The sequence below is a fragment of the Mastacembelus armatus genome, chromosome 21 (genome assembly GCF_900324485.2).
Source record: "Mastacembelus armatus chromosome 21, fMasArm1.2, whole genome shotgun sequence".
Taxonomy (NCBI): domain Eukaryota; kingdom Metazoa; phylum Chordata; class Actinopteri; order Synbranchiformes; family Mastacembelidae; genus Mastacembelus; species Mastacembelus armatus.
Window position 1 is genome coordinate 26,381,493 of NC_046653.1, and position 14,351 is coordinate 26,395,843.

Sequence of the window (14,351 nt, forward strand, 5' to 3'; positions counted from 1 at the left end):
GAGGGAATCACTATCGCACAAGAAGGCCTGCAGACTTTCCTAAATTTCTCCAACATTAGCTTCTCATAATATTATTCAACTGTGTGTGGTGTCCTTTGTCAAGAACAACGATTGTGTCTTATGCTATTAGTAGTATCAACGAGAGCAGAAAAAACAATGCTGAAAGTAACATCGAGAAGGAATCTCAGGTCTAGGAAAAGCTCAGAAAATTAAAAAGATGATCTGAGAGAAATCTTCCTAACCAGCCAAGAGGAGAAGAATGATGGAAAAACGAATTGCAGAGGAGAAGAATGATGGAAAAACGAATTGCAACAGGCCAGTGATGTTCACTGATTACACAACCTGGTCAAAAATAGCTCCAAGGTTTTTCACAGTAGTGCAGGAGGCCAGGGTTATGCCATCTAAAGTAGCTATACAATTAGAATAGCTATTTCTGAGGGTTTTAGGCCCAAATACAATAACTTTTTTTTTCTCTGAATTTAAAAGTAGAAAGTTTTGGTCATGAAGACCTTTATGCCAGTTAGACATGATTGAAGTTTAGCTAACTGGTTTGTGTTATCAGGTTTCATAGATAGATAAAGCTGAGTGTCATCTGCATAAAAAGTGGTAATTAATAGAGTGCTGGCTAATGACATATCCTAAAGGAAATATGTAGAAGATGAACAGAATCGGTCCTAGCACAGAACCTTGTGGAACTCCATAAATAACTTTTGTGCACGTGGAAGGTTCATCATGGACATGAACAAACTGGAATTTGTCTGATAAACAAGATTGGAATCATTTTAATGCTGTTCCTCTGATACCAGTCACATGCTCCAGTCTCTGTGATAAGATGTTGCGGCCAATAGTGTCGAATGCAGCACTAAGGTCTAGGAGGACAAGTATAGAGACAAGTCAATTATCTGAGGCTAAGAGAAGATCATTGGTGACTTTTAACAGTGCTGTTTCTGTGCTATGATGTGCTCTAAATCCTGATTGGAAATCTTCAAATAGTTCATTCCTGTGTAAGTGGTCTGATAGCTGCTTAACAACAGCTTTTTCTAGGATTTTAGAAATAAATGGCAGGTTGGATATTGGTCTATAATTAGCCAAGACTCCTGAATCAAGACTAGGCTTTTTGAGTTTGACTACTGCAGTCATAAAGGTCTGTGGTACATAGCCTGATACTAGAGATAAAGTCTAATAAAGCTGAGTTAACTAATGGCAGGGTGCCTTTAAGCAGTCTAGTCGGGATGGGGTCTGAGAGACACGTTGATGATTTAGATGAAGCAACTACTGATGTAAATTCAGAGAGATCTATAGAAAAGAGCAGTCTAAACATAACAAGGTCTTATAGATGACTCATGAGCTACTGTAGTAGAAGATTCATTTATTGCAGGTATAGGAAGCATCTGCTGAATTTTATCTCTAATAGTTGTGATTTTATTTGTAAAGAAACTCATAAATTCATCACTGCTGAGAGCTAAGGGAACACTGGGCTCAACAGAGCTGTGACTTTTTGTCAGCCTGGCTACAGTGCTGAAAAGAAACCTGGGGTTGTTCTTATTTTCCTCTATTAGTGATGAATAGTATGCAGTTCTGGCTTTACAGAGAGCTTATCAGACACACAGTAGTGGAATTACAGCAGATTATTAAAATATCAACTGTAAACATGATCACAAAATAAAGGTATCTGTATTTCTGTAACTCTACATACCCATCTAGAGTTATATATGTGTCACATTTAATTTATCACCCATCAAAACTGTCCAAAAATAAGCAAAATGAACAAAGTAGGCAAACTCTGTAACAGACATATGGTTAATAACTAAAAAAAGAAATCTCACTGTGAGCACTGCAATAACACACAACCTGTGTTCACTTGTCTCAATGATTCACAACTTCAGAGGTTTTACTGATGAACTTACAGTGAACACAGTCAACTTCCCAGTCAACTCACTGGGAGGTTTGTACTGCTTTTATCAAGACATCCTGCTCCTCTGTGGATCTGCTTGAACCATTCAAAGAGAAGAGTTAGTAACTTGGAAACAACTTCAAACTCTGGGCCTTTTAAGCTGTAGGGTTGATAGATGAAGTTTCACTGGCTGCTGCATTATTTTTCACACTCTCTTAAACTCCAGTGTTACTTTACTAAACTTTAAAGTCACTTGGTCTTTTGAATTGAAGCTAAGATGGAGCTAAAGAGAAATTCTGACTCTCAGTTATGGAAAAGCTAGAAAAGCCTTTTACAAGAAAAGAACATCACTGGAATGTTCATTATTGAAGAGGAATAACTGTGAAATGAAAACAAACACGTTGTCTGTGTCTGTGTCTGTTCCTGAAACACAACTTTGTCAGATATGAGACTGACTTAGTGGACTTTGACTGGCCAATGGCTTTTATGTTTCTTTTCTGAATATTGTAAAACCTGAAGGCAGCACAGAAACTTCCAACAAACTATTCTGTAACATTCAACAGCATGGACAACTTTTCCATTTTCATCACTGGGAAAGTGACAGAAACTAAAACTTTGTCACTTTGATCCAACAGTCCTGTAATAAATCCTCCTTCATGAAGGTGATAATGTTCTGTTGTGGTCAAACTCTTTCAAAGAGGTGCAGACTGAACTGTATGATTATTTTAGAAGATGTAGTCTGCTCTCCTGTTGAACTCTGCTGCATTATACAGAGAGGTGGTGTTGTTTTTTAGGCTGAACTCAATGATATGAAAGAGGGTAGAGAAAAGAAAAGAGACTCATGTCAGTACAATGCAATCCAATTCAGCAGCATGACAAACTACAACCTCCAAAATGATCAACCAGTTGAATCAACACGTCTCTGACACTAAACAATGACTGTACAACAGTTATCAGTGTTAGTACAGTCAAGCCCGAAGTTATTCATACCTATGACAAATTCTGACTTTAAGTTACTTTTATTCACATGCCACTTTTTGTTCAAATGTAAATAAAAAATGAGTAATAATTTTTTCCACAATGATGCCTCTTGTACATCGTCTTATTTTCTTCTGGGAGACGCCTGTGTCATTTCTAATGAAGAAAAACTTGCTGGTTGAATAAAAGTAACTTTAAGTCAAAATGTGCCAGAGGTATGAATAATTTCAGGCTAGACTGTACATTAGACTATTTTACCTGGACAGAACAATTTCCTGAGGTGTTTATAAATTTCTCTCATTTTTAGTCCATATATAATTGGATTGAAAAGAGGATGATACAAAATTATTTGTAATGAAACTATTAAACGCACAATTTTTGGAAAATCAGTTTCCATTTGGACTAGAAGTACATCAAATGAACCAAAACAGGAAAAGTTGATAAGAACCAACAGGTGAGGTAAACAGGTCTGTGCAGCTTTTCTCCTGACTTCTCTACCACTTCGATAAGTGATTATAAATATCCTTATGTAGGTAAAAAGGACGAAAAACACAGGGAGAATTACAAGATTAATAAAAATGATCAAATTATATATATTTAGCATTCCTGACTTGTCACACTGAAGTTTCAAAACTGCACTATTACAAATTGTTCCTTTGAAAGAAAACTCACATAGTTCAACATCAGCACTCAGACCAACTGGCACTGCTAACTGACCAGCAGGCAGAATCCAAGCTACAACCAGTAAAATAGAGATGTTTCTTTTTGTCATGATAGTTGGATACTGCAGAGGTTTACATATAGACACATACCTGTCATAGGCCATGGCTGCCAACAGTAAAAACTCTGAAGCACCTAAAGAATAACAGACATAAAACTGAAAGAGACATGCTGAATATGATATGATCTGTTTTTCAGATAAAACATCAATTAAAATCTTCAAGTAATTAGCAGTGCTGAAAAGTACAGAGTTCAGAAACAAAGCTGCAATGAAAATGTACATAGGCTCATGGAGGTTTTTGTGAATCACTATCAGACACACAATAGTGGAATTACAGCAGATTATTAGAATATATGCTGTAAACATGATCACAAAATAAACAAATCTGTATTTGTCCAGTTCCACATATGCATCAATAGTTATATATGTTATATTTAGGTTATTATCCATTAAGGTTTAAAAACAAAGTGTTAATGACAAAGACTTGAAGTATCAAAGCAAAGATCACATGAACATATTATACAGTATATCTGTCATTGGATTGTCTAATGTATTCACTGATACCCGACCTTGACATGAACTTGTGTGTGTGTTGAAATATTGCAACAAATACAAACCTCCAGAATACAAAGTGAACTGTTTGACTCTGTGGGTTGATTTTTATCAGCTTGTTTCTCCCTCCATGGATCTCATTAAACTCTCCACCAAGAGCTGTCGTCATGTGAACAACATCAGACTCTACAGGCCTGAACCTGTGGAGGCCCATGGTATAGCTGACACAGGCAGTTTCCTATGGTGCTAATGTGTTGGGGGCACAGAGAAGGATAAACCTTCAGCATGGTCTGTGGACTGTGACCTCCACTACAGGCATATGGACACTGCAATAATTAGTGTTAGTCAAGGAGACTGAAAGCAGACTCTGGAACAGGCTGGTGAATTGAAACAACTGAATTGTTGTGGTGTCATTTGCCAAGAACATCCACTGTGCCTTCTGTTGTTGGACACATTCCTGCTCCTAACCTCTTAACCCTAAGCTTGTTTCTCCCTACATGGATCTCATTAAACTCTCCACCAAGAGCTGTCGTCATGTGAACAACATCAGACTCTCAGGCCTGAACCAGTGGAGGCCCATGGTATAGCTGACACAGGTAGTTTTCTATGGTGCTAATGGACATCAGCTACCTTCAGGTCAACGTTTGAGGGTGGCTCACTCAGTGACTTGGTACCAGTCTGACACGACTCCAACTGGGGGCTAGTGGGCCTGGTTGCACCTTGGGTTGATCAGCATGAAAGCAGACTCTGGACAGGGCTCATTGCAAAGAGAATGGGAGGCTGCAGAATACCCTGCAGAGTTAAACAATTGATGAAGAGGGAATCACGATCGCACAAGAAGGCCTGCAGACTTTCCTAAATTTCTCCAACATTAGCTTCTCAGAACATTACTCAACTGTGTGTGGTGTCCTTTGTCAAGAAAAAGTACTGTGCATTATGCTTTTAGTAGTATCAACGAGAGCAGAAAAAACAATGCTGAAAAGTAACATCGAGAAGGAATCTCAGGTCTAGGAAAAGCTCAGAAAATTAAAAAGATGATCTGAGAGAAACCTTTCTAACCAGCCCAGAGGAGAAGAATGATGGAAAAATGAATTGCAACAAGCCAGTGATGTTCACTGATTACACAACCTGTGTGTCAGCAACACCTACGCTGGGTGCTACAGAGGATGTAGCATTTGATAGTATTTGTGCCAAGAGAATAAAGAGGATCACCAGGAATATAACAGTGAGAGGAGATAAATGACAGCGTGTCCACATGCTGCAGCTCATGGGTCTGCTCTTTTGGTGCCTTTTGTATTGTCTCTTTTCATGACTATTAATGCAAACTATCTATATCAAACTATAGCTATAACTCCCAGAATTTTCATATTAGCTTTAAATCAGAACGACCTATCACAGACAACGTTCTGCGTTTTTTTAACATCCCGAATGAGGTAGTGCGACCACAGGGATTGTTGTTGGGTCATACAGGAGATGTAGATGGTGAAGGGAGCAAAGACAGAAACGATGTTAAACCGAGCTCTAAGCGGTTTACAGCAATTGATGTAGCAAATGCTTTCTTTTCTATTGAAGTAAATAAACTAAGCTAGTTTTGGTTTGCTTTTGAGTTCTCAGGGAAAAGATGGACCTGGACTCGAATTCCTCAGGGATGTTGTGTCACCCACCATTTTCTCCCAGATAATGACTGCTAGCTTAGCCAAGTTTACACTGCTACAAGATAGTCAGATTTTGCTGTATGTTGATGATATTTTGATCTGCTCAGAAACACAGGAGCAGTGCAAAGCAGATTCAATTGCATTACTCAAATTTCTGGCTGAGCAGGGCCATAAAGTGAGTAAAAATAAGCTACAATTGTGGAAAGAGGAAGTGAAATACTAGGGTATAACCGTTCTCAAAGGGGGAAGTCATTAGATGAAAAGAGGAAAGAGGCATTCTAAAAGCACCTAAGCCACAAACAAAAAGGCAGATGATGTCCTTTTTAGGAATGACTAACTTCTTCAGGGCATGGGTGCCAAACTACTCTGAGATCGCAAGTCCTCTGTTAAAATTAATCTATGACACACCAATGGAAGCTCAGGAAGTGATAAAATGGATTGAGGAAGCTGAGGATGCTTTCTGTAATCTTAAGAAAACTTTAGCCAGCACTTCAGTGCTAGGGCTGCCCAATTATGATAAACCTTTTGTTCAAACTGTAGATTGTAAAAATGGCCACATGACTTCAGTCTTATGGAGAAAAGAATAGACCCATTGCCTACTACTCCACCCAGCTGGATCCAATAGCAAGGGCAAATCCTGTATGTATCCAAGCTTCGGCAATGATTGTATTGGTTCATCCTCTGACATTAAAAGTCCCGCGTGCAGTTCTGTTGCTGCAAAACAAAGTGTCTTATATGTTCCCGGCCAGGTATTTGTCTTGCATGACTACACTGCTCTCACAACCACATCTGACTATAGAAGAAGAAGAAGAAGAAGTACTTTATTAATCCCCAAGGGGAAATTCAATTGCTACAGCAGTTATTAAATTTGACATTATTTAAATTGTATTGATTAATAGTAATTCATAAAGTAAAGTTAATAAAGTAATTAACTAATTGTTTATTTGGGGGGTTTGTGTGTGTGTGTGTGTGTGTGTGTGTGTGTGTGTGTGTGTGTACGTGTGTGTGCGCTTCATTGTTTATATTGAGGAATTATAGAGTCTTATGGCCGTGGACACAAAAGACTTCCTGAATCTCTCAGTCTTGGCTTTAGGAGGAATTAGTCTGTGGCTGAATGAACTTCCCATTCACCACAGTTCCTCATGAAGTGGGTGGGCAGGATTGTCCAGTATGAAGTTGATGGTGTCCACCATCCTCCTCTCTGCCACAGCCTCCAGACAGTCCAGTTCCAGTCCAACAACAGATTTTGCCTTTCTGATCAACTTATTTAGTCTGTTGGCCTCACCAGCCTTGATGCCACCTCCCCAGCACACAACTGCAAAGAACAGTGCACTCGCTACTATAGACTGATAGAACATCTTCAGTAGCTTGTTGCACACACCAAAGGAACAGAGTCTCCAGGAAGAACAGCTCTACTTCGTCTCCAAGGATGGAGACAGGGACTGGGGTCTTCCTGCTCCTGCTAAAGTCCACCACCAGTTCTCTGGTTTTCTTGATATAAAGCTTTAGACAGTTGTTGTTACACCAATCAACAAAGCTATAGAACGATGCACAACTTTAAACCCTGCCACCTTAATGCCAACAGAGGAGGATGGTGAGCCACATGACCGAGTTGCAGAAACTGAGAGCACAGTGTTGCCAAGGGCTGATTTGGTAGATACTCCATATAAGGATGCTGAAATGACAATGTTCGTAGATGGATCGTGCAGAAAGAATTCTGATGGCACAAATGCGACAGGTTATGCTGTAGTTACATAAGAGCTGAGAAACTGCCCTCACACCTGCCAGCACAAGCAGCTGAGTTAATAGCCCTGACAGAAGCATGCAAGTTAGGTGAAGGGAAAGTAGTGAACATATATTCTGATAGTAACTGTGGGTTTTCAACTATACCTATATTTGCACAACAATGGAAAAATAGAGGAATGGTAACCTGCACTGGCAAACCCATCACTCATAAAGCTCTTATTTTGCAACTATTAAATGAAGTACAACTTTCTATAAAAGTAGCAATTTGTAAGTGCGCAGCACATACAAGAGGAGCCGATATTGTGTCTAAAGGAAATCAAAATGCAGATGAAACTGAAAAGTGGGCTGGGCAACAACCACTAATCTTGCAAGCAACCGGAGAAATTGAGAAATATGACAAACAAATATTAAGAGACATACAAAGCACAGCCACAAACAGTGAAAAAGCAAAATGTCGAAAACAGTGCTGTGTAATTGATAACACTAGTCTCTGGTGGGACCAGAGGGAAAACCAGTGTTTCCAAAGTCTCTTCACAGAGATGGTGCATTTTGACACATGGAATAACACGGGTCAACAGGAGGAATGGTAGGTATGATAAACCAAGTATTAACTACATATGGGTTTACAAACTACTGCAAAAAAAAATTTCAGCAGTGTGAAGTGTGTGCAAAGTATAATCAACACAGACAAATATTGACTATAGGCCTACAGCAGAAAATGTCCGTTACCGAAATACCCCTTCCAACACATCTGTATAGATTTAAATCAATGTGAGGGGAAGAAATATTGTCTACTAATCATCGATTCATTGACTAAATGGACTGAACTGTTCCCAGCAAAACATCCAGATGCCATTGCTAGATTACGGAGACTATTGCAGACTACATGGCAAAAATGCTGAGACAAAAAGAACCTGTTACTAATTCACAACAGGAGGGGACCACAGATGGAGAGGACCAGATCCATGTGAAGCCAGGAGATTGGGTCCTTATTAAGGTGATAATGAGAAAATATTGGCATTCACCTAGGTGTTAAGGACCATACCAGATATTGTTGTCAACTCTGACCGCTGTCAGAATTACTGAAAGACCATCCTGGGTCCGCTTGTCCCATTGTAAGCGAACTATAGGGAAAGATCCTCCTGAGAGCTAAGAAGGAGAGAAGCCTTGTTACAAAGGGGGACAGTATCAATAGGATTTGTCCATCTCAAACACAGTGAAGAAGAATTCCTTCTGAGCAATAAAGGAGAACAATGGGAAAGTACTAGGGAAAATGAAGGCCATATATGTGGCTGTGATCTTTTGTATCTGTTTGACACTCCTACAGGGACTCCCCATCCAGAAAAGAGCAACCCAAAACAACCATGTGCTTATGGACACTTTCCAGCACCATGTAACTCTGACACTGAAAGAAGGTGAAACTAAAACCTATGAATTTGACTTTCATTCTCTGCCAAAGAGAACTATGGCAGCAACAGCTTAAAGTGTATGATGTATGCATGTGTTCAGTGCTGCCCCCTATTGTACCGCCGACCATAATTTATTGCCACCCGTGCGACTGGCCTTCCAGTTTTATGAGGGGAATTATACTTGCTATAACAGATCTATTGGTGGTGGCCAACAGTTGGGAAAGTTTCAGCCCAATATTGCAACGAGACACACAACCTGACATCTGACAGTATGGAGTGTAAGGAAAAATGGTTTCTAAACCATACCACACCAAGAGCTGATCTCTGGTGGATGTGTTGGAGTACCAGGCGGCTGAGAGAAGTACTGCCCGAGAATTGGACTGGGACGTGTAACCTAGTCCAGTTAGTGCTCCCTCAACAGAATGGACTCCCGCAGGCTGACCAGTTGCACCTGAATCGAGTTAAGTGAGAGGTGCAGGGCAGCTTTGACAGTCTTGTGTGCATAGATGCAATTGGAGTCCCCTCGGGAGTTCCTGATGAATACAAAGCAAGAAAGCAAGTGGCAGCTGGATTTGAATCCTCCCTATTCTGGTGAGCCACTATAAATAAAAATATTGATTGGATTAAGTACATACACTATAATCAACAAAGATTCATTAATTACACCAGGGATGCCATTAGGGGACTGGCAGAGCAGGTGGGACCCATTAGTCTCATGGCATGGCAAAACAGAATGGCACTCGATATGTTACTAGCAAAAGAAGGGGGAATCCTCAAGATGTTTGGAGCGGCCTGCTGTACTTTCACTCCCAATAACAGCAGAGGCTACCACAGAGTCATAAAAAGTCATAAAAAGTCCTTAAGAGAGGCCTGCACACTCCAATGGACCTCAGTCTCCTCAGAAGGTGGAGGTGACTTTGGCACTTCTTGTACAGGGTATCTGTGTTATCAGTCCAGTCCAGTTTATGGTTTAGGTGAACACCCAGGTACTTAAAACCGTCCACTATCTCAATGTCTGAGCCCTGGATGCTCACCGGTGTGTGATGTGGTGTCCTCCTCCGGAAGTCGATCACCATCTCCTTCGTCTTACTGGTGTTTAAGCACAAGTAGTTGTGCTCACACCAGTCCACAAAGTCCATGATGACTGACCTGTACTCCAGTTCGTTCCCCCCAGACACACAGCCAACAATGGCCATCTGAGAACTTCTGGACATGATAGCTGCTGGTGTCGTATGTGAAGTCTGAGGTGTACAGTGTGAAAAGGAACGGTGAGAGCACCATCCCCTGAGGGGCCCCCGTGCTGGAAACCACCTCACACACACAGTTGCATAGCCTCACGTACTTTGGCCTGTTGGTGAGGTAGTCGGTTGTCCATGCAGACTGGCAACGATGGGTGACACAGGGGAGCCCATGGCACATCCATATTTCTGTCTGTAAAATTCATCTCTGTATGAGAAGTATGTGGTGTTCAGAGAAAGGTCGAATAGCACGCAGATTTCATCTGGGTTGAGGATGCTCTTGGTAGATAGGGTGCTGTCCTCTTTTAGGCTTCTAACAGATATTAAAGCACCGGTGAAGATGTCACATCAAAGGATACCATAGTTTCATCTTTATCCAGTTTCAGATGTGTGACTGGATGCGAATCGCTCTGAATTCTGGTTGTGGTGGTCTGTGTGACCTACCAGTGGCGCTAAGATGGTGGCAAGGTGTTATATGTCATTAAGTTTATGCTGCCGACGATGGGCCTGAGGGGGGGCTCCTTCTTTGTGTATCTTATGGAGCTCATGAAGACAGAGGGTGGTCTCCCATGGATACAGTCTGTCATAAATGGTCCTGCCAATGTCCTTTTCCAGGTGTTTTAAACATTCAATCACCTTTTTGTTGAAGGTGCTGGTGGGGTCCCTTCTTAGCTTTTCATAGGTCTGTTGGTCTTCCAAGAGAGGTTACTTTTTCATGATAGTCTGTTGTGTTTAGGACCACTGTGCATCTCCCTTTGTCTGCAGGCAGGATGGTAATACTCTTAGACTTTAGACAGGGATGGCAGGGCCCTGCGCTCCTGGGTGGTGGTGGCTTAGAACTAGAGAATGCTTCAGTGACTTTTCTCTCTCTGCTTGTGAGAGTTCCTTGTCTGAAAGGTTCTTAACCCATTTGTCCTTTGTGACCTCTGTGGTTGTACCATTTTCATTTTTCCTCTTTCCAGTGGCTTCTTTGGTATAGCTGACACAGGCAGTTTCCTATTCTGCTAGTGGACATCAGCTACCTTCGGGTCAAGGTTTGAGGGTGGCTCACTGACAGTGACAAGAGGAGACTGGGCCCTGGTACCTGTCAGACATGACTCCAACTGGGGGCTAGTGGAACTGGTTGCACCTTGAGTTGAATCAGTTAAAGCAGACTCGGGACAAGGCTCACTGCAAAAAGAACGGGTGTCGTGATCTGAGGGAAATGAGGACCAATAATTCGCCAACACCCAAACTCCAGTAAAAATAAAGGGTTTTAATTTATTTCTTTATGACAAGAAAATGGAAGCAGTGAGTGAATGATCAGTTTATGGGCTTGAAGCCGGGGGAGTCTCTGGTTGCAAAGGTTACTGCCAAGGCCAGGACCCAGTTGGCCAGGAGTTGTGTCCGGATGGTTTCCACAGAGCAATATCTGATGGCTTGGGTTCTCCTTGGTCAGAGGATCCTGGATATCTGATTTGACAACTCAGAGAAAAACAGAGGTTATAATAACAAAAGCTCCTCCAACTGATAACAGGTCACATTAAATGTCCTTGGAGGGAAACTTGGTCCAAAGCAGATTCTGCTCACACTGGAGTACCCGGACTTTCACACAAAATCCCCTTGAATCAGTAATTTCTCTTTCTCCAATCAACGGAGACCTAGAGAGGTCCAGGTGTGCTTAATAAGGAGTTTCTGACCCTTAGCTGGGTGTTACATGACCGTTTGTCTGTGGCTGAGAGAGGGCATATGACTGTGAGCAGAGGAGAGAACACAGGTGAAAATTATGTAATCATATGAGAGTGGACAGAGTAGGAAACCAGATCCTGTATGATCCTTCAGGATAAAAGCATGAGACAGGAAGTCAAGTTGCAGAACATCACAATGGGAGGCTGCAGAATGCCCAGTGGAGTTAAATAATTGATGAAGACGGAATCACGATCGCACAAGGAGACCCGCAGACCTTCCTAAAGTTCACCACCATTAGGTTCTCAGAACATTACTCAACTGTGTGTGTCCTTTGTCAAGAACAACTACTGTGTCTTATGCTCTAAGTAGTATCAATGAGAGCAGAAAAAACAATGCTAATGGTAAAATTGAGAAGGAATCTCAGGTCTAGGAAAAACCCAGAGAAGAAGTATGTTGGAATGAGAAATTGCAATAGGCCAGATTAATCAGCAACACCTATTACAGAGAATGTAGCATTTGAACAGAATAAAGAGGATCAACAGCAAAACAACAGAGAGGAGATAGATGGCAGTACGTCCACATGCTGCGGCTCATGGGTTTGCTCTTTTGGTGCTTTTTGTATTGTCTCTTTTCATGACTATTAATGCAAACTATCACTACAACCCCCAGAACTTACTAGATGTTGGCTTTAACCCTCTGGGGTCTGAGGGTGTTTTGGGCAGTGTTAATTTTGACAGCAGAAGTTAATTTAGTTTTAGTCATAGTCTTTTGACTAAAATGCAATTTTAGTTTTAGTCATATTTTAGTCATCTGCTTTGTTTTAGTTTTAGTCTAGTTTCAGTAGATTTAGTCGACCCAAAATATATTGGGTTTAATTTAAGTGTAATTTAGGTAAACTATTGTAATATACAAACTGTATTTAGCAGTAATGTAATTGCATCAAAGATGAAACTGACCCATATATCTTCTCTTTGTTTTCTCCCAGCTGTTTCCATTTCATTATAGTTTAAGTCAGACAGAAACCCAGTGTAGGCTATGATGATGATGATGTCGTGTACTCGCACATCCCGCGTCACTAGGTGGATCAGTTACTTTCAAATGTGTGTCTAAGAAGATTAATTATGATTGGATCTTTTCTAAAAACGTCCCTCACTCACATATTGGTCTCGTTTTTATTAGTCAATGAAAATGTCAGTATATTTTTATTTAGTTTTCGTCGTCATCACTTAATTTTTATTTAGTTAACGTCTCGTTTTCGTCAGTGAAAACTTGTTGTTGACGAAAATGATAACGAAAATACTTCGTCAACGAAATTAACACTGGTTTTGGGGCCCTGGACAAGTTTTGACATGCCCTCACATTTGTGCTTTTTTCTGTTGCTTTTAAACATATTAATGGATAAAGTCTAGAGATACTATCTCACAGAAGACCAGAGAAGAAGTATGTACTCACTTCTGTGAGATATTATAAATCCACCTTGAACAACCAGTTGAATCAACACATCTCTGCAACAGTTTGAACACAAGCAGAAAATTACTTAGTAGTGAGTAGAAGTAGTTAGTAGTTAGTGTTAGCTGCTGCCTAATTAGTAAAGTTTAAATGACTTGCCAAATAATGGTCCCTATTACAATGTAATGATAATGATAAAATGATAATGGTTCCATGTTATCACCTTCATGAAGTATGTTGTCAGTTTATTAGAATTACCAGGCTAAAACTTTGTCACTTTGATCCAACAGTCCTGTAATAAATCCTCCTTCATGAAGGTGATAATGTTCAGATTGTGGTCAAACTGTTTCAAAGAGGTGCAGACTGAACTGTATGATTATTTTAGAAGATGTTGTCTGCTCTCCTGTTGAACTCTGCTGCATTATACAGAGAGGTGGTGTTGTTTTTTTAGGCTGAACTCAATGATATGAAAGAGGGTAGAGAAAAGAAAAGAGACTCATGTCAGTACAATGCAATCCAATTCAGCAGCATGACAAACTACAACCTCCAAAATGATCAACCAGTTGAATCAACACGTCTCTGAAACAGTTTGACCACAAACTGAACATTATCACCTTCATGAAGGAGGATTTATTACAGGACTGTTGGATTAGACTGACAAAGTTATAGTTAGGTGGACCTAATAGACTGACAATGGAGTGTTTATACTTTAACAATACACCCAGATATGATGCCAATATGAAAATATTCAGTCAATTAACAGTTAAGCCACAACAAACTGGAAACACAAGAATCAAACTGACAATTAGAATCAAACTGTATTTCTGGGTTCTGCAGCAAATTGCTTAGTTAGTAGTGATTACATAGTGTAGTTGAAGCTGATAATGCTCTTTACTGTGATTTAGGGTTTTAGAAACATCTTTACACTCAATACTTTTCAAGGCTCAGAGAAATCACATCTGTTTTATTCTGACACTAAACAATGACTGTACAACAGTTATCAGTGTTAGTACATTAGACTGTTTTACCTGGACAGAACAA

General features: G+C 40.4%; 1 protein-coding gene across 1 annotated transcript; it reads right to left on the reverse strand.

The window, feature by feature from the left end:
- Positions 1-3,116: 3,116 nt before the first annotated feature.
- LOC113123175 (olfactory receptor 11A1-like) lies at positions 3,117-4,043 on the reverse strand. The gene has a single exon (XM_026294995.1). It carries the CDS (start codon positions 4,041-4,043, stop codon positions 3,117-3,119), a length of 927 nt encoding a protein of 308 aa, XP_026150780.1.
- Positions 4,044-14,351: the final 10,308 nt, after the last annotated feature.

Excerpts from the sequence above, each read along its gene's own strand:
- LOC113123175 (XM_026294995.1), bottom strand. The coding sequence starts at position 4,043 with ATGGATAATAACCTAAATATAACATATATAACTATTGATGCATATGTG.